General features: G+C 39.5%; 1 protein-coding gene across 1 annotated transcript in view; it reads right to left on the bottom strand.

The window, feature by feature from the left end:
- Nucleotides 1-445: 445 nt before the first annotated feature.
- HADHA (hydroxyacyl-CoA dehydrogenase trifunctional multienzyme complex subunit alpha) overlaps nucleotides 446-20,395 on the bottom strand; it is a gene marked incomplete at its 3' end in the record, with an annotated part of 23,244 nt that continues 3,294 nt past the window's right edge. The window contains 13 exon segments of the mRNA XM_015819980.2: nucleotides 446-536; nucleotides 1,059-1,230; nucleotides 2,323-2,457; nucleotides 2,951-3,060; nucleotides 4,756-4,812; nucleotides 7,668-7,786; nucleotides 7,941-8,063; nucleotides 8,512-8,614; nucleotides 8,701-8,820; nucleotides 9,261-9,399; nucleotides 10,385-10,518; nucleotides 14,181-14,251; nucleotides 15,310-15,351. Coding sequence (XP_015675466.2) covers nucleotides 446-536; nucleotides 1,059-1,230; nucleotides 2,323-2,457; nucleotides 2,951-3,060; nucleotides 4,756-4,812; nucleotides 7,668-7,786; nucleotides 7,941-8,063; nucleotides 8,512-8,614; nucleotides 8,701-8,820; nucleotides 9,261-9,399; nucleotides 10,385-10,518; nucleotides 14,181-14,251; nucleotides 15,310-15,351 — 1,416 coding nt within the window.

The following is a 20,395-nucleotide window of genomic DNA, read 5'->3' on the forward strand; positions in this document are numbered from 1 at the left end:
AATTAAGATCCTCACGTACACTGGGCTCGCGATATGCTGCAAAGTGGAAACAGTCAAATCCCTTACACACGGTTAACCAAGTCTAAAGCTAAGCTTAATTTTGTTGTAAGGTTTTCACTTCTTTAAAGTGTTCCAGCCGGCTGCTGCACGCGTTTAGGGGAGGTTAGAACAAACTACTCACAAATGGAAGCCAAGGACTAATGTTTTCTTTAAAGCCATTTATTATAGACTACAGTACTGTATCACAGAACGTTAGCAGGAATCTAGCAAACTCTAGGCATTTTGGGCAAATAAATATCTCTACTTTATGAGAGAGATCAAAGCTCAGGATCAGAGTAAAATGCTAGTTTTCCAACAAGACTAAGATATGCTGTGGGAAAACCATAGATGAAGAGACCTTACTTAACAGCAGGTTTTCAGTATATTCTATAAAAACACACCAAACTCACCTTATCTGGCCTTTTGCTGGCTACAGCTATCTGACTGATGGGGAGAGCAGATGTGTTGCTGGCAAAGATACAATGAGGAGGGATAAGCTGGGAAGACAAAAGAAATGCTACATGTGGGAGAGGGAAGGTGCATAATTATGGCTACAGCAATCTTACATAAAGAAGAAACAAAAAAAACCATTTCCACTGTAATTTGTGATTTGGAATAGAGCATCCCATAAAGGCCCTGATATAGCCATGTACTTGGTCACTTGACAGGACTGGCTTATACTTGATAGGAAGCAAGCAACAGGGTAAGCAAGGCTTCACATCCTTATAATAATATTCCTTCCTCTGACTGCTATAGTTCTAATGTTGATTGATGGAATCATCTGATTGGACTGAATGGAGATACTTCCAGGGGCAGTCATAGGATCAGATTACTGATCAGAGATAGACATGCCTGGTATGTGCTCCAAGATTAACATAATCTTCCAATTTCTTCAGCTTTCGCAAAGGAATGAGGTGGCAAACTTTATATAGTAAATTAGGAAATGGGAGATTCCCCTAAAGATATTCAAATGCATCTCACAGACCCATCCTGCCTATTGGCTTTGAATTCTTACTTACTGCTTCCACCTCTTTCAGCACTTTGTGTTTGATGTTGAGGTCTTCAAAGACAGCTTCAATGATCATGTCAGTTTTCTTAAAGTCCTTATAATCCAGCTGCGCCGTAAGGCCACTAAGGATCATATCCCTCTCAAATGATGTCAAACTCTTCTTTTTCACTTTATCATTCAAGCTGAGAAAATTATTAGGATGGGGACAGTGGGAAGTATTGAAAATAAGCTGTTCGGTAAAGTATAGTTGTGAAGAAACTGTTCACATTCATATTTTTGTTTATACTGAAGAAAACTTGTCTTAAGCTTTGAAGGTTCTTTCAAACACTAATTAAAAACAACTATTGTTTTAGAAGCAGATGGCTTTTTAGCTTTAGCTTTTATTATTTTTAAGCATTTCTAAAATATTTAAGTTTTTGTTTTAATTCTGAAATCTATCCCTTTACTGTAATTTTTTTGTAGCCAACCTGGAAATACATATACTGATCAACACACAACTAAACAAAAAAGCAAAGCAAAACAACACAGATTTTGAGGCTAACAGTGCACTTATAAAGAGCCTTGTTTCCAAACATTTTGCCAAATGCAAATATTGATCATGGATATCCCCCTAAAAGGGAGAGGAATAATAATAATAATAAGATACTTGTCAAAATAGATATACTTAAGTAAAATGGAATCTGGGAGAGATACTACACTGATTTTTTTTAAAAAAAGCTTGTAAGATGACCACTGTAAGGTAAGACAAGAATGTGTTATTGTTTTCTGTCGACTGACAATTTATTACGAAGCAGAGTAGCTCTCCCCAGACCTAAACAAATCTATAAAAAAATTATGATTCCCTAGGTAACTGAAAAAGGATAATAGCTCTTCAGCAATGCCAGCAGCTTCTGAAGATTATTTTATTATTTTATGTATTTATTTATTTAGAAAATTTACATGAATGCCCAAATTATTTACAGTGATTCTGGGCAGCTTACAGAAGTAAGATTATTGGGAAAGAGTTATACACAAAACAAATGCTGGAATGAAAGGACATTGTTAAGAGTCATACTTGCTATGAGAAACTTCTTCAGCCTGTATGTTTATGACATGAAGAGCTGTCAAGACACACTGAGCAATAAGATAAAAAATAATTTTGCATTTTACTGCTTCAAAAATACTGGACCAGTCTGGGACAGCTGGAAGTGATAATTCAGGGCCGAAGTTACTGCACGATTCCAGTCCCTCCAGGCTACAAATACACCAGGCGGTTAGATCCTAAGTGAACATACCCTTTGTAGACCTGCTGCTGTCCCCTGCTCAAGCCATCCAGAGTGGTGTCCTTCATTATGGTATTAACACCCTTTTCCACAGAAACCTGAGCAATTCCTGCACCCATCAAACCTGCTCCCAGAATAGCAAGATTCCTGCACAAAGAGGTAATCAAGAAAAGGGAGTTGACAAGGGAAATCATAAATTTGGTAAAGTTTATAATATAAATAATTCACATTTAATTTTGTCCTTTTTTTAATAATGCTGGAAAGGTAAACAGATAATTCAAATAATGTTGAATAATTTACTAGTTAAAAAGCACCCCTAAGCTAAGTGGTCACTTCAAACTAGGTTGATGTAATTTTGGGGAGAAATGTTTATCTATAAACCAAAATAATGCATTTCAAATTACATTTAAAAAAAAGAATCGACTAGAAATTAAGATCTTTATTAGTTGCCTGAATGCCAGTATTTTCAATGCAGTTAGGATATAAACTTCCATTTTTCCTGCTTTGCAGTGGACAAGCTGGTTGTACAGAAAACTTTCAGCATGGTCCTGTCAGAATTCTGCAAGCCATCTAATATTTTACATACAAATAGATAGAACTGTTCTAGACAGCACACTTGAAGGCTGTTAGTTGAACTTACTTGACTGGTTGTTTGGGCTCCCCAAACTTGTTCTTCTTGCACTGCACCTGACCATGGTAGAGCCCCATTAAGGCCTTGCATTCAGGAGTCATCCCAAGTTCCCCAAATTTCTGCAAGAAGTGGGGATGGAAAAAGTGGAGAGAAAATGAAAATGAGACATTCAAAGGCACTGCCATGGAATCAACATACCATAACAACAAAGAGTGAACAAGCATTCCAGAAGGGCACATCAGAGGACCAGCTACAAATTAACATTGATGGGGGCCACAATGTTATCACATTTTGAACTAAGTCTTGATGGTCCGTGGCCATGGCCTGTGACCACAAAAAAGTATTTTAAAAGGATGTGTGGTGAAAAAGATAGAGAACCACTGCTGAAGTATTCATGTGCATGGCATTTCCCTCTAAACTTGCTGATTTTTCATCTGGATTATCTTAGGAATTACACTGCTTCTAATTGGTGATGATAGTGTTTAACATATGTTTGGTGCTAAATCCATATAAAGAGCAATAATGTGGCAATACGTGCATCTTTAGTCAATAATATAGGCATTTTTAGCAAGCTTTCCAGACAAAAGCTTAAATACAGATGTGATTTTATTTTTTGCTGAATACAGTGTACTGTTAGAGCAGATATACCTATTTTTCTTGCTGGATGCTTTTTTTGCTTTGTGTCATAACCCATAAAAGAAAATGCCATTATTATCCAGGGTTTAAATATTATACCATTATACATGTTTAAAAGTCACCATTTTTAAAAATTCACCATTAGAAATATTACAAATATGGTTTCTATCTATGGACCATAGCATATGGTTACAAAAACTGGATCATCACAATGGCTGATGAGGGTTCAAAAGCAACTGAACAAGTGAAACACAATTAGTGTTACACCCAAAAACACCAAATTGTAATTTTTAAAAAAAAATAAGGCAGCAGACACTTTGCATCAAAGGTTTTTTCAGCACTCCCTTATCTTGGTCTTGTTTATGTTATTGTTAGGATTTTGTTCAGTGATCTACGGAAAACAGATTTTTCTTACAAAATAAAAGAGTGGGTCACACATTCTATCTCATTCTGGCTTGTAGGGCTGAAGACTAGCTTTTTAAAAAAATAAAGATGGAAAATTGGAAATTATGGCTAATCTGAGAGAGCAACTGATCACTCAGTGCTCCTGTCTACTGGAAAAAAACTGCAACAAACCTGCACTGAAAACTCAAGGAGGATACTGCTAAGGCTGCAGGATAAAGACTTTAGAGAGCTGCTCTTGTTACCTCTGAAAAAATATATTGAGAACACTATTGCTCCAATAAGAAAGATCCTCACACATCCCCAATGCTATCCACTTTTTTTAATTATATGATAGTATCCTTTTCTCTCTTAGCATAAAGCAGGGGTAGTCAACCTTGGCTCTTTTATGACTCGTGGACTTCAACTCCCAGAATTCCTGAGCCAGCTAAGCTGGCTCAGGAATTCTGGGAATTGAAGTCCACCAGTCATAAAAGAGCCAAGGTCGACTACCCCTGGCATAAAGAATGCTGAGGAGGTGGGAAATTAAGTGCTTTTGATATGTCTTGATTCAGCTGATATAAACTAGAGGTATGAGAATCAAGCTGCAGAGAATATCCAGGTATTGGTAATAATGAGAAGATAATTATAACAAAAGTGGCAAGTCCTGAAGATCTAATTTTAGAAGACGTACCAACTGTAGCACTAAGACGTGAAACAGCATCAAGTCAAAACTCACCACCAGTCTGTTATCCATTTAAGCCAATCATCTTTTAAGTGGATGAAAGATTCTTTACCTGGGATTCCAGAAGGTAGCCAGCTTCATTGCCTTGTTCTAGGCCAGTCTTCACTACCTAAACCCAAAAAAAATAATAATTCACAGTATGTTTAGCCCATACTGTTGACAATAACAGCTAAAAACATTAAACACAGTATTAAAAACAGTTAAGAGAAAAAGAACACATCAAAAGCCATTTATTTCACCTTTCAAGTATTGAAGGATGTGTTGTCTACCCTTCTGGCTCTCCCCAGACCTTACAACTGAGGGTTTTTTTTAACCCCCTTGGCAGAAGAGATTCTAGCCCAGAAAGTAGGAACTTTGGGGAACGCCAAGAAATCCCATGTTTCCACAACCAGTATCAACTCAGTGAAGTCCCAAAGGTGCTTTTTTCAAGAGGACTTTCATGTTTTTCTTTGAAGACATTTTGCTTCTCATCCAAGAAGCTTCTTCAGCTCTGACTGGATGGTGGGGAATGGAAGGATTTATATTCCTTGCAGACAGATGGTCATTTGCATTCTTTTAGAGAGTCGTTGAGGCCACTTGGGAGGTTTATCTGTATCCTCAGGGTCAGCTGAGTAGCGCAAATGGGTGTGAAATCTTTTTGGAATTGCTGAAAGGACTGTGTTGTAGACTGTAGATAGATGATGTCGTATCCCTCCCCCTCTTTTGAGAAAGGGCTATTCAGTTTTGACATAGGTGGCTTCTTTGACCACCTTTGACCACCACACCAGTGGTCCTCTCTATTCAAAATGTGGACTTTACTGTCTTCAAAACAGTGGCCTTTGTCTTTTAAATGCAGATGGACTGCTTGTCCTGATGGGTTTGTTCTCCTATGTTGTGCCATGTGTTTATAATTCATAAAAGATTCAGCAGCGAAACATCTTCAAAGAAAAACAAGAAAGTCCAGTTGCCTCTTGAAAAAAAGCACCTTTGGGACAACCATGACCTGGATGACTGAGAATCTCCATAGACATTCAAGCAATGCGTCCAGGTTTTATTTTACAATACTCTGAAGAGCTTTCAAAAAGGATCCCAAACCTGCAGCCTAGCTTTTTGCAACTTTGTGCCTCCAAACAAAGTACTATACATTGGGAATAGTGGGAATTGTAATCCAACAGATATAGCTTGCTATAGCTTAAAATAAAAAAAACAAAAATCAAAACTGGGAGGGATTCAATAATGTTTGTATTACAGTTTTTTTAGTTATGGAGCAAGATAGAACGATTCTTCCTTTCCCTTATAGCCTCCATACATTCTTAAAATCTTCTCCTGAGAGTTCCCAACTTTCCAGGGCAGATTTTGAAGGCATGCAGGGGAAACAAAGGTGAAGGAAGTTTTCACTACATAAATAGACTTTCCAACGTTGCAGTCCACCCAACAGTATTCTATTTGATCAGAAAATTTCAAAAATGCCCTCTTGCTACTGAGATTTTAAAGTTTTTTTTCCTCCTTATACTTTGCCCCCAAATTGCTTCATCAATAAATACTGAACAAAACAACTTCCCAAATTGGATGTGTTGCAGGTGACAGTCGTGCCTAGGAGAGCTTTTGGGCAATTTCATGTTGTGCGCCAGTTGTACCCTTTCCTGGGTACAACTGAGACACCATTGTTGTGCGAGCTGCATTGGCTGCTGTTTTGCTTCCAGACCCAATTCAAGGTGATGGTCGTCACCTTTAAAGCCCTTTATGGCATGGGTATGGGGGATCTGAGGAACTGTCTCACCCATGGAACTAACACGCCCCAATTGTTCCAATGGGAAAAAAACAACTTTGGATCCCGTTGGCCAAAGAATTTCAGCTAGCGAGGTCCTGGAGAAGAGCCCACATTCTGGTATATTCTCCTGTTGGAGGTGAGGTCTGCCTCCACACTCCTGGCCTACTGGAAGAACCTAAAAATGTGGCTTTGCTGCTTGGATTGGATCCCAACAGAGCCTGCTATGTTGGGGGTAGCTGGCAGGTTAGAGAACATATTCACCCTCCAAGTCGCCCATCATCTCCGATTTTAACCTTTAACTTCTCCATTCAATTCTTTTAACTGCTTTTTAGCACGTTTTAATTTTTAATTAAGTTGTAAGCCCTCTAAAGTCACTGTCTTTACTGAAATGGACAGCATAGGAATTTAATAAATAAATAATGTATTCAGATCAATTAAATGCATAAATATAATAAATAGCAACAAATAGTACCCACGTAAAACTAGGAAGGAGAAAAGAAAATGAAGAATATTAAACAAAGTAAAGCAAGCAGCAAGTACAAAGTCTAAAACAATGTTTTAAATACCCAGTAAAATAAAAAGATATTTATCTTTCTGCAAAAACTATATTCCTAGGTAACAGGTAAGCTACTACAAAAGGACTCTTTTCTTGAAGAGCCACCAACATCGAGAGAAATGTAAGCTGCATTCTTTGAAGTAGCACTTTCCATCAAAAAGCAATTTTACAAATTCAGTCACTGAGTATGCTTTCAGTTTATACTTACTAATGTTTCTGGAATAAGTGAGACAGTTGTAAGAGATAATCTCACAGATGCCAAAATAGCATGAATGTTCTGCAAAAGCTAAAAAACTTTTAGCCAACCTTTCTAAAATGAAAATATTTTGCTCCTCCAGGTAGAGGTCTCCTATATTCTGGTTTAGAATGCTTGTTAAATACTGAAGAACTATGACACATAAACTGCAAAGAGTTTGGCCTTCAGGTAACAAAATGATGTATTTATAAATAGCTTCCTTGAACCAAATTTGGGTTCCAAGTCATCCTGGCCAGCCCCTTCCCCAAAACAAGATCAAATATGTCACTAATCTTATTCTAAAGTTGATAACATTCAAGCTGACAACAAATGAGCAGAATCTACGTATGTACAGAAACATGCACTATCTAACTTTACAAGCCTGGGTGGAACCCCAAAAGCCACCAAAGAAACCTGAATTACCTCAATGATGCTCAAGGGTGCAGGATAAAGTCCTTTGGTTTGCTTCTGCACTTTTTTTTCTACTGTTTTGTATACTTGTTGCCTTATAAAGGGAATTGTCAAGGCATAATCCGTCACTTCTGTAAGACAAAGCAGTTCAGTGACAAACTACTCTGGGCTAATTTGGCCTGTGGGCCGAAGGAACCCCAAGATTTCAAGAAAAACAAGGGCCAGGGCACCTTTTCCAAGAATCAAAACAAAACTAATTTAGCTGATAGTGTTGTGCCCACTCACTCTGAATCAGCCCTTTGTCAACCTTTCGAGTAATTGTTTTGTTGGCTAGTCCTTGTGCAAATGTAATGGCCACCTCTTCCAGATATTCCATGGTCCGTTCCTCAGGGCTCTTGATACCTGGACCTGCAAATGCAACAATATTAGTAGCCTGCCCATCTGGATAACAGAAAAGACAACTTCCAGCATCACAAGACTTCTGTTGAAGCTCCCACTTCTATACCTCCTTCAAAACCCTTATGCTGCACCACTAATTCTATTATAAGCCCATAGGCTGAGATGAATTTTCACTGATGGGATTATTTGCTTTTGATTGGTTAGAAGTTGGGAATCTAACAAAATAATTACTTCAAGCAAAGGGTTTGATTGGTCCACTCTTCCTTTATTTTCCCCTTGGCTCAATAAGCTTCCTTGTTCCCATATCGTAGAACATCCTACAAATCTACAACTTGCCTCCATTATTTCAATCCCAGTCCCAGAGCTGTATTCCCTCCCCTCATTCCAAGTCCATAATATTCTCTTCTGCAAGGAGAATTTGAGGCAAAAAGCATGTGTGGAAAGATCACAATCTAACCTAGTGGATCCACCAGCTGGTCGACTAGTCCCATTTTTTTTGCTTTGTCAGCACGGATATTTCTTCCAGTCAACATCATGTCAAAGGCGGAAGGAATTCCTACCTGAAATACAGAAATAGGGATTTCACATATCAAAAAAAAGGGGCACAGGAAAGAAAACTGGGTGTTTATCAAAGAGATCATCTCACCATCTTTGGCAATCTCTGCGTGCCTCCTGCCCCTGGAAGCAACCCCAGCAACATCTCAGGAGCGCCCAGGACTGTCTTTTTATCCTTAGTGGCTATTCTGTATTGGCAAGCGATGGCAACCTGAAGAGTCAGAAAGCACAATTACAACTCATTTTCCCCCAAACACATTCCAGGGTCCAAGCAATTGTTTTGTATGAACTTTATTCTCTATTATTTATTTTCCTCACAATAAAAAAAAACTCTGTGAGGTGAGTTGGGCTGAGAGAGAATGATTGGCCCAAAATCACCCAGACAGTTTTTCATGTCTAAGGTAGGACTAGAGCTCACAATTTCCTGGTTTCTAGCTTGATACCTTAACTACTAGACCAAACTAATTCTCTTTATGCTGAAGAATCCCCATTTTCTGAAACAATCCTACATTAACAACTCTTCTTGAGCTTGCTCCATAGATTTTTCTAATCAAATGTTTGGCAGAATGAGCTAGCTGGAATTTTTTATTAATCTGTTTTTATTGTATTAAGATCCTTTTTGACTTCTCTTATGGAAGCCTTTCCTCATACCTCTAGCCCTCCGCCAAGGCAGGAACCACTGATAGCCGCAACAACGGGTTTGGGTGACTTTTCAAGGCTCTGCAGCATCTTCTGGCCTTCCTGAGATAGTTCAGTTATTTCTTGGCTGGACCCACAAATCTCAATCATGCTACAATGTGAAACCAAAGTGGAGAAAGCCAGATGAATGCCAGCTATCTGGTGAAGAGAATTATATTTACTTCATATCTACAAAAAAGCAATTTGAAGGTTTCTTTTTTTTTAAGTGACTCAAAGTTACCTTTTTTCTTTGTGAATACTACTTTTAAGTTAATGTGAGTTAAAATCTTTCTCAACTTCATATAGTGCTCTAATGTGTCATGTATGTGTTTCACTTTGAAGTGGGCAACTAAATTTCATTTTTGATGTGTGCCGTTGTGCCCACAGTAAAAAAATGACAATAAAGGTTATCTTATCTTAATGAGCTTCATTTCACTCTTGATGGGTCCTAGTTTTTTACTTTGGAAAGAAAATGTTTCTCTAGTAAGCAAGAAAACAGTTGCCTACTACCTTGATTTTCTTCTGGAAAGTGTCAATTCGCCCACTATCAAATTACTGATTTGGTAATTTCACATTTCTTATGTTAGAAATTTTACTTCTCAATTCTAGATTGGTACATGTTGAAAGAAAAACAAATGTTTCTCCAAAAAAATACATCCCTGAATTTCTGAGTTTTACACACTTTTACAAAAGGAGAGGAATTTTGTTTTACATTAAAGCACATGCTAATGCCTTCATCTTTCTTCCCTGAATTTAGAAGTCACTAACCATCTACAACTGGGAAGTAACCATCCTAATGATCAACTACCTCTGTTAATCCATTTTTTTTCCAGCAGGGGGCAGAGGATTTTAAGCACACTACCTGTTTTATTGTGATTTCTATTTTGCTGTACCGCATGCTCAGGGAAGAAGCAGTAAGTGTAAATCTTTTTGGTATAAACTCTTAAGCAAAATATGTAAAAGGTACATATATTAAGCATGTTAAAATAAGTTAAATATATTAAGAGGCCAGTAGGGGGGGTGACCATTTTAAAAAATAACAAAACAAAAACAGTATCTCCAGTTATCTAGCAGGGATTCCCCTCCATAGAACTTACTTGATGTCTGCCCCTGCAATAAAACAACCAGGCTTTCCTGAGATAAGGACTGCACTTTTGACAGCATCATTGCTCCATATTTCTTTCATTATATCTACAAACTCAGCTTGCATTTCCTTGGACAACGTGTTTACCTATAACATAGAAATAGCTAAGTTAAAACCCAGGCAGAAAGTTCAGTATTAGATGGAGACATCCTTTGCCTTCCTTCCTTCCTTAAGCTGGCAATCTCTCCAAAAGAATCAATGCTCACAGAAGCTACGATATTTAAGAATTCAGCATAATAAAATAATCAAACGCAAATGTTCTGTGCTTTTCAAGGTACATTCAACAGTAATGATTAGCATACACTTCAAATGCAGGCACAAAATCTAACAGAGAACTGAACTCGATTGTCTATGATATGATTTTCTTATGGTGTGATTTTGTCCACGATACAGTATAATTCTAATTATATTTCAGAAAAGTCTTAGTTCAAAGCTAACATGTGATGCTAATAATAATAATAATAATAATAATAATAATAATAATAAAGTTGGAAGGGACCTTGGAGATCATCTAGTCCAACCCCCTGCTCAGGCAGGAAACCCTATACCATTTCAGACAAATGGCTGTCCAGTCTCTTCTTAAAAACTTCCAGTGTTGGAACATTCACCACTTCTGGAGGCAGATTGTTCCACTGGTCAATTGTTCTAACTGTCAGGAAGTTTCTCCTTAGTTCTAGGTTGCTTCTCTCCTTGATTAGTTTCCATCCGTTGCTTCTTGTCCTGCCTTTAGGCGCCTTGGAAAATAGATTGACTCCCTCTTCTTTGTGGCAGCCCCTGGGATATTTATGTTTGACTGCAGTAAGAAAAGCTGCCGAAAATTAAGCTCAGAGAGTAGAAGCAGTAAAAAAAGAAGGCACTCTTTTTCAATCCTATAAGTTAAATTGATGAGACCTTGGTAAATTGGTCAATTTTGGATGGAGGAGTTTTCTGCTTTGAAAGTATAAATTGTCTGGCAGCAGCTTCTGGGAGGAATACAATGTCAGTTCATGTCCTTGTCATAATTCAGAAGTTATATTCTCTTTCCCAACTTGGCTTGAGTGTTTTTGTGAAATGCTGCTGCCACTGAATCATTGTGAATCATGCTAGAGGATCATTCTGTGATAATCTTCTATCTTATCAAGATTATTTTTTATATTTTGTAACGGATGGAAATATATCAAGGAGAGACCCAACCTAGAACTAAGGGGAAATTTTCTGTCAGTGAGAACAATTAATCAGTGGAATGGCTTGCCTCCAGAGGTTATGGGTGCTCCATCACTGGAAGTTTTTAAGAAGAGATTGGACAGCCATTTCTCTGAAATGGTATAGGATCTCCTGCTTGAGCAGGGGGTAAGACTAGAAGACCTCTAAGGTCCCTTCCAGATTAATCTTTTAATGTTATTACTTGAGCATATCCACTCTGCCTGAATGCACTAGATGGGCAGAAACAATTGGAGACAGGTGGTCCCTCCAGTGACTGGGCCCTGTGCCATGTTGACAGTGCCCATTTATTGCTTGTGCCACTGTAGCTGAACCAGCTATAGCTTCTGACTGAACTGATTACAAAAAGATCACTTAGATCAGATATACTGAGTTCACTGTGTCACCCACAAAAATGTAGTTCTGCTATGGAGGCCAGTAACTGATGCTGAAACTAGACTCTATATCAGGGGTCCTCAAACTTTTTAAACAGGGGGCCAGTTCATTGCCCCTCAGACTGTTGGGGGGCTGGACTATAGTTTGAAAAAAAAATAATGATTATAGAACAATGTAAAATCAAGTGTACAATGAAAAAATGAAACAAGAAAAATGAATTGGTTAATTATTTGAATGAGTTTTTAAGTGAAGAAAATATACATTTCCAATGAATCCACACGTTTTGTTTGGGAATGCAACTGCTGGTTTTTCCACAAATAGTTTTTGAGTTGTGGGAAGATGGCAGAAGTTTTCCTCCCTCACTTGTTTAATGAGTATGTCCAATTTTACTTCAGATGCTTTCACATGTGAATGCATTTCACAGATGAGCTTCTCCTTTCCTTGAAGTTGCACAATGAAACTGTTGAGTAGCTCTGTTACATTTGTCAGAAAGGCAAGGTGCCATTGCCATTCAGCATTTCTTGCAGACGTCTCATGACCCAAACTAGGTAACATCAGCAATGCCAGAAGAGAATGGGGTTTGTTGAATGAAGGAGGAGAAGAAGAGGAGAAGGAGGGCGGCTGTGGAGGCCTTGCTGCTCACTGAGCTTGGTGGCTTTCTTGCAGATGTTTCATGACCCAAACTAGGCAACATCAGCAGTGCCAGAAGAGAATGGGGTTTGTGGAGTGGAGGAGAAGAAAAGAAGAGGAGGAGGAGGGCGGTTGTGGGTTCCTTGGTCCTCTCTGAGCTTTGTGGCTTTCTTGTAGATGTCTCATGACCCAAACTAGGTAACATCATTAGTTCACTTATTATCCCACTTTGGGTCCTGAAACATCTGCAAGAAAACCACCATCCTCAGAGACACACACCCCCAAGGACCCTTCATTTTAATCCTGAGCCAGAAATATTCTCCTTGATTGGCATTCCGGACTGTCTCAGGGCAGAAGAACTGCCTGGCATGACCTCATTCCTCTTTCCCATGGGGCACATCCCAGTGACCCCATCCTTCCTCCGCCCTTTCCTGGACCCTAAAGGTCAATGAAGTTTCTCTCAGCCACCAGCACCAGCATTCCCGGTTCCTCCAAGCTACTCCACCACCTCCGGCTTTGCCTACCTCTTGGAGCTCTACCTGGACGCGGCACCACCACCACCCCATTCGTGGATCGGGATGCTCCTCCAAATACTGACCGCATCTTCCCTCCCAGTGGCTCCCCCGACCTTTCATCACCTCAGCTCCACACAACCCCTCGCAACCCCGAAATAATTTTTCAGGAGCAAATTCTCTTTTTTCTTGCTCACCCCGGCCGCTCCTCAGAAATACCTTGCCCTTCACCCGCTCCCCTCAGACCCATAACCGGCGCCCCACTCCAGCAGCCCCACTCCAACCACCAGTGAGGCTGGGTCCCTCGGCGATGGTGTGGGTGATGTTGAGGGCCGGCATCACCAGTTTCCTTTTGGCTGGCATGGCAGTGGCGGAAGCAGCGGCGGAGGCTGGGGCTCGCGTTCCGTAGCACCTAGTGAGGGACCCGCCTCAGAAGCAGCAGCAGCAGTGGCATCGTCATCACCAGGCTTGGCTGCCCTAAGCGAGGCCGAGGCTGCAAGCAAGGCCTAAACCTCTCAGCCTGGCCCTGAAATAAAAACGCAAATAGAGGAGAGGAGAAGAAGAGGGCGTGGCCAAAGCGCGAGTGCGCCCTTGGGCGTACGAGGGAGAAACTGGGAAAAAACATCTTCTCCCACCAACTTGCCGTCCTGCCATTGGCTGGGGCTCTCGCCACCATCCACCCACCCTCTCCTCGTGATTGGACGGCTTGCCCGGGTGGGCCAGATAAAAAGAGGACCCCTGCTCTATATAGACCTGGGCTGAAACCACACCCAAGCCATACAACTAATCTTTATTTTATAACATTTCTTATTGTCAGTAGGGACATTAGTGTATTACATCCTGCCACGTTTTTTCTTCCATTTCAAGAAAGTTCCCACCCCTTGTTTAGCTCTCCAAGACCCCAACCTCTACTTTCAAATTTTCTGTACAAGAACTTCCTTCATCATCCTTTCTTCATTGTATTTTAGATATCTGTATTTCTGCCAAGTCTAGATGACTTTCACTAAGTGAAAAGCAATTGGAAAAACTTACCTTGGAATTAGGGGAATTAAAACGAACAACAGCAACATCTTCTTTGATGTCATAATTAACATGGGTTCGAGCTAAGATAGAAAAGAGACAAGAGATGCATATATTATTCTACACCGTAGAATTCAACAGAGGAGGAAAAAAAATGAAGTTCAAAATCATATAGTGCCATTAATATTCAGCAAAAATAAGTAAATATTTCAGATCCTGTGGGAAACAAAGATATCAGCTCTCTCATTGACAGGAGGGCAGTTATTCAACAAAATGAGATGAAAAAAGGTCTTACTGAGATATGCTGATATTTTAAACCCTTTAGGCCAGGGGTAGGCAACCTTGGCTCTTTTATGACTCGTGGACTTCAACTCCCAGAATTCCTGAGCCAGCCATGCTGGCTCAGGAATTCTGGGAGTTGAAGTCCACGAGTCATAAAAGAGCCAAGGTTGCCTACCCCTGCTTTAGGCCTATATTAGTCATTCTCATAGCTTTCACTTTTCCATATGGTGAGGCAATGTTCCCCAGTATAATTCCCTTCCAGATGTGTAGCTATAATTCACCCAACACACCTGGGAAGCAGAGCTAAGTGATTAGCCTATATTTGTCTTAATTACTGCTGCTGTTTCAAGTTTCAGTCTTGTTTTTGCAAGCGTTTCCTATGCATATCTCCTTATGAAAGAATGCATACTTTGGCCTCCAGCATTTATGAGGCAAAAAGAAACATGTTAGATAGAAATAAATTATTTTTAATGTGACATGAAAGTTCCCACACCCCGCCTCTCCCAGTAGGCTACTGTTGTCTACATCTTTATTAATCCCATGTGTTGCTCTACAGCAGTGTTTCTCAACCTTGACAATTTTAAGGCATGTGGACTTCAACTCCCAGAATTCCACAGCCAGCATTGCTGGCTGTGGAATTCTGGGAGTTGAAGTCCACATGCCTTAAAATTGTCAAGGTTGAGAAACACTGCTCTACAGTTTCCTTCTCATTTTTTAATTGTTACACATACAAAAACCTCTGAACAGATTAAAACAATGTGCAAAAAAACTTGATCAAGAGCCACCTCTATGTAATTTCATTTCATCAGTCAAAATTCTAGCTTATACCCATCAATCCCCACCAAGTATGTATACTTACATTTAACAGCAGGGGAAGTGCTGAGGTTTCGGCAAGCATAATCTGGAAGAGATTTCAGGAGTTACACAGGGCTGAAAAAATTATTTTAAATCCTCATGAGCAAATATTTAAACATCCGGGCATTCTAAAGAAACATCACATTTAAAAAAAAAAATCATTGAGTGCCTCCTGCAAAATAGATACATGCACAGATAGTCCTTGACTTATGGCTACAATTGGGACAGAAATCTCACTAAGTGAAGCTCTCACTGAGATGGCACATGACCACAAACTAGCTCTCCCAGTTGCAGTTGTTAAGCAACTGCATTGGTTGTTAAACAGATTGCCTTTCCCTGCTCCACTGTGCCAAGAAGGCCAGGAGTCTCTTCCTGGTCTACTGCATCCAGGAGGCTCAGACCTCCTTCCAGTCCCACCAGTTCCAGGAGGCCCAGGAAACTTTGTGACCAATGCCCTTATTTACAATCTTTGCAGTCTCTCTCTCTCTCTCTCTCTCTCTCTCTGTCTCTCTGTCTCTCTGTCTCTTTCATTATTTGTACTGATGTATGGGAATGATCTGGAGGGATGATGGAAGAGATGCTGCCTAGGGAGCGATCAAACAAGAGGGGGAGGAACCCATAGCTGCTTAATGGTCAGATGGTTTACCATTTTATGAATTTTCTTGCCACAGTTGTTAAGTGAATTGCTGCAGTTGTTCAGTTAGTAACATGGTTGTAAAGTGGATCTACTTTTCCCATTGACTTATTTGGGGGGATCACATGACTCTAGAACACTTCAACCATCATAAATATGAACCAGTTGCCAAGCATCCAAATTTTGATCATGCAACCACAGGGAGGCAGCAATGGTTGTAAGTGTGAAAAATGGTCATAAGTCACTTTTGTCAGTATTGTTGTAACTGCAAACAGTTACTAAACAAATGGTTGTAAGTCGAGGACTACCTGTATGTACATTGTTATGAAGAGCTCAGACCTCATGATTTTTATATGCTTTTGGCACCTAGGAGTGAAAAATTGGATCCTCTCTACTTACTATGGCCAATAACTGTTGAATAGGGATGATGGGAGTTGCAATCCATCCCACATGGAGGACAATATGCATTATGGGCTGTCTTCTCAGATTAAATCAGTATATCCTGTCTTAAATCAATGGCCTTTTAATTGCTACTAAAAGAGCTCCTTGTGCAATTCTGAGCTTTTCAGGGACACGGACATTGAATGGTATTTTGCTCAATGTAATTTAATATTATGTTGAACAAATTCTGGATGGGGTGGCTTTTTGCTTTCTGTGTGACTTAAAACTGAAAGCATGGAAAAATCTTATATCCATGGAATTTGGTTAAATAAAAGAAAATAGCAATGAGAGTATGCAAAAACTGTCTGGAATGCAAAATAGCACTTTTAACATTTTATTACCTATGATTTTCTTTGAAGTATGGCTTTCAAAGCATATTAAGTCTGAAATAGGTTAATAACTATTAAAAGACAAATTACCTATTGATACGCTGAGCAAAAATGATAATGAAAAGTGTACTCAAAACGGGAGGGGGGTGGTGGAGGGAATGTACAAGTCCTAAATAAAAACACAATGATTAATTTAAAAAACCTACACGTCCATACTGAAACATGCTATGCTTTGTAAGTCAGTCACAGGATCTCCGCTCAAAAGCTGGAAGCGTGCCCTGCCTTCCTGCTTACTTTCAACTGAAGCAACAGAAAGGAAAAGACCTTTCACCTACATTCCATCTTGTCCAGAAATGCAGGCAGTGAAGAGCTGGGATCATATGCTTGCCCCCGCTATCTTCCTAACAAGCCTCTCCCACAAACAGAAGAGATAGTGTCAGTCAAGTCGTTCTATTCGTATGTTATAAATGGGTTTTCCTTCTACAAGAATTCCTCTTGACGAGGGTGTTTTACCTTGTCCATCTTGTACGTGATACTTGTGTCTAAATTTAAGTTGCATTACGGAACGAAAGGGAGGTGACAGGTGAATCACAACGGTCCAGGGTGACTTTGGTTTCCAGGAAAAGTCACGCCCATCTCATAGAAATACATGCATTTGACACACTTGCATGTGTGTATATATTTGTGTTTATATATACACAGATACACATACAAATTTCTCATCTCGTCATCTTTATTTTTACCGCATATATTTTAATCTATATCTTTTCCCATATAAGTAGTCAAGAGTCATTTTTTATTGTGGTAGCACAGAACCTGGTTAAATGATAAAGTAGACCACAACCTACTACTTGGTAAGAAAAATGTGGGTTAGACAGCATCACCACCAGATGGATTCGTAGCTGGCTGACCGGCCGTACTCAGTGTGTAGTCCTCAATGGAACTGCAGCTAAATGGAGGGAAGTGAGTAGTGGGGTGCCCCAGGGCTCTGTTCTGAGCCCAGTGCTGTTCAGCATCTTCATCAACGATTTGGACAAGGGGATAGATTGGGAACTCATCAAATTTGCAGACGATACCAAGCTGGCAGGAATAGCCAACACTCCAGAAGACAGGCTTAGGATACAGGAGGATCTGGACAGACTTGAACATTGGGTACTATCTAACAAAATGAAATTCAATGGTGAAAAAAGTAAGGTTCTACATTTAGACAAAAAAACCCAAATGCACAGGTATATTTTAGAAGATACCTTGTTCAATAGTAGTAACTGTGAGAGGGATCTTGGAGTCCTAGTGGACAATCACTTAAATATGAGCCAGCAGTGTGCTGCAGCTGCCAAAAAAGCCAACACAGTGCTGGGCTGCATTAACAGAGGGATAGAATCAAGATCACATGAAGTGTTAATACCACTTTACAATGCCTTGGTAAGGCCACACTTGGAATACTGCATTCAGTTTTGGTCACCACGATGTAAAAAAGACGTTGAGACTCTAGAAAGAGTACAGAGAAGAGCAACAAAGATGATTAGAGGACTGGAGGCTAAAACATACAAGGAACGGCTGCTGGAATTGGGTATGTCTAGTTTGATGAAGAGAAGGATGAGGGGTGACATGATAGCAGTGTTCCAATATCTCAGGGACTGCCACAAAGAAGAGGGAGTCAAGCTATTTTCCAAAGCGCCTGAAGGCAGGACAAGAAGCAATGGATGGAAACTAATCAAGGAAAGAAGCAACCTAGAACTAAGGAGAAACTTCCTGACAGTTAGAATAATTAACTAGTGGAACAACCTGCCTCCAGAAGCGGTGAATGCTCCAACACTGGAAGTTTTTAAGAAGAGACTGTACAGCCATTTGTCCGAAATGGTATAGGGCAGTGTTTCTCAACCTTGGCAACTTTACGATGTGTGGACTTCAACTCCCAAAATTCTCCAGCTAGCAACGCTAGCTGGAGAATTCTGGGAGTTGAAGTCCACACATCGTAAAGTTGCCAAGGTTGAGGAACACTGGTATAGGGTTTCCTGCCTGAGCAGGGGGTTGGACTAGATGATCTCCAACCCCATCATCACCATCATCATCATTATATAATAATAAATGTATTTATCAGAAACTGTGCTTCCAGTTCCAACATCATCATCACCATCATCATCATTATATAATAATAAATGTATTTATCAGAAACTGTGCTTCCAATTCCTCTGTTTTCAACACTTTCCCCAATTTACAAATTATTACTTAGGGGGAAATCCTCATTATACTACAACCTAAATATGCTCATGTTGTAAACTTGGGATTGGTTTTTGTCCACAATTCCTGGGGCATAAAGATGTATCATTCTCCTACCCAGTTTTTTGAAATGATTTCACAAAATTAAGTCTGTTTGCTAGTTTACCTATTCTAGAATGGCAGAGTCCTGTAGTTTGATATCTTTTAAAACCGACATTGACAATTACATATGTCCAAGCTTATAATACTATAGCATTAAGCAAGTAAGTACACTGAACAACAACCTTTAATCGCTTTAAAAGTAGCCTTTGAACTTATACAGTCATGAAAGGACATTGGCAGCAATTGCTTTCTTAAACTATAGCTTTGTAATCTATTATCATCAGATGACAACAAACTGATAACTATATTGTAGGTGATGATATTCCAACCATAAAATCTAATGCAATGACACAGCATTAGATATCTTTAGGTTACAAGTCTTTCTCTCTTTTTTCTTTCCATAACCTTTCCTAATTTAGAATATAAACCCCTGAGATATAAAAATATATTATCCTAATCATTATACCACGTGTTTCTTCCATGGCTATTTAAAGGAAATTCAGTAGAGTAATTATTTTAAATTGTATACTCTGCAGTAACAAAGTTGGTTTTTTAGAGGTAGTTTCTGAGGAAAATACAAGAATTTATCCACTGACAACAACAACAACTTGTAATGTGCCTCCACGCTTCAGCCACAATCAAAGAAAACAAATAAATATAAACAACTTTTAAAGGCAATAAAACCAATACAAATTTTAAGGTCAAATGAGATAGGGCAAATCTATTATGAATTGAAAAGCAACCGAATTGAGTAACAATAGAACATAAAGTAAAACTGATTATACTAGATTCTAGAACAACGGAATCTTGCCTATTTATTGAAGAAACATTTTTAAATGCTCTCATAATGTGGTGCCTGGAGAAAGGAACATCTAAAAAGTTCTTTCCTTAGGCCTGTTTTCAAATCTTCAAAATCATATTAAGATTTGTTTTATTTACCAGACTCTTGGCTAACAAAGCCATCGATGGCATGCTATTATACAGTGCTACATTAGCAGAGGGGTGAACAACTTTTTGCTTGTGTGGGAAGCCAGCCCCCACAGAGAAAGAAATATTTTAGGAAATATTAAAAAGACATAATATATTTCCCCAAGGCAGAAGCCCCCCCCCCCCCCGTCTCTCTGCCCCAAACAGAAACCAGGTCTGCAGAAATGCAGATGTGATCATCTTGTCAGAAAGATTGGAGCCAGGAAGCTTGGATTAGAAAGACAAAGATCCCTAGAATCAACAATCCCTCACGCCAAAAATCCAACAGTCATCAGCCACATCCCCAGGGAAGCAGGATATGACCTTTGGGACATAATAGGATTAACCCACCACCATCAGAATACCAGAAAGGCACACTCAGATTCAGGTCAAAGTTC

The sequence above is a fragment of the Protobothrops mucrosquamatus genome, unplaced genomic scaffold, assembly GCF_001527695.2.
Source record: "Protobothrops mucrosquamatus isolate PMUCROS unplaced genomic scaffold, P.Mucros_1.0 scaffold1038, whole genome shotgun sequence".
NCBI lineage: Eukaryota > Metazoa > Chordata > Lepidosauria > Squamata > Viperidae > Protobothrops > Protobothrops mucrosquamatus.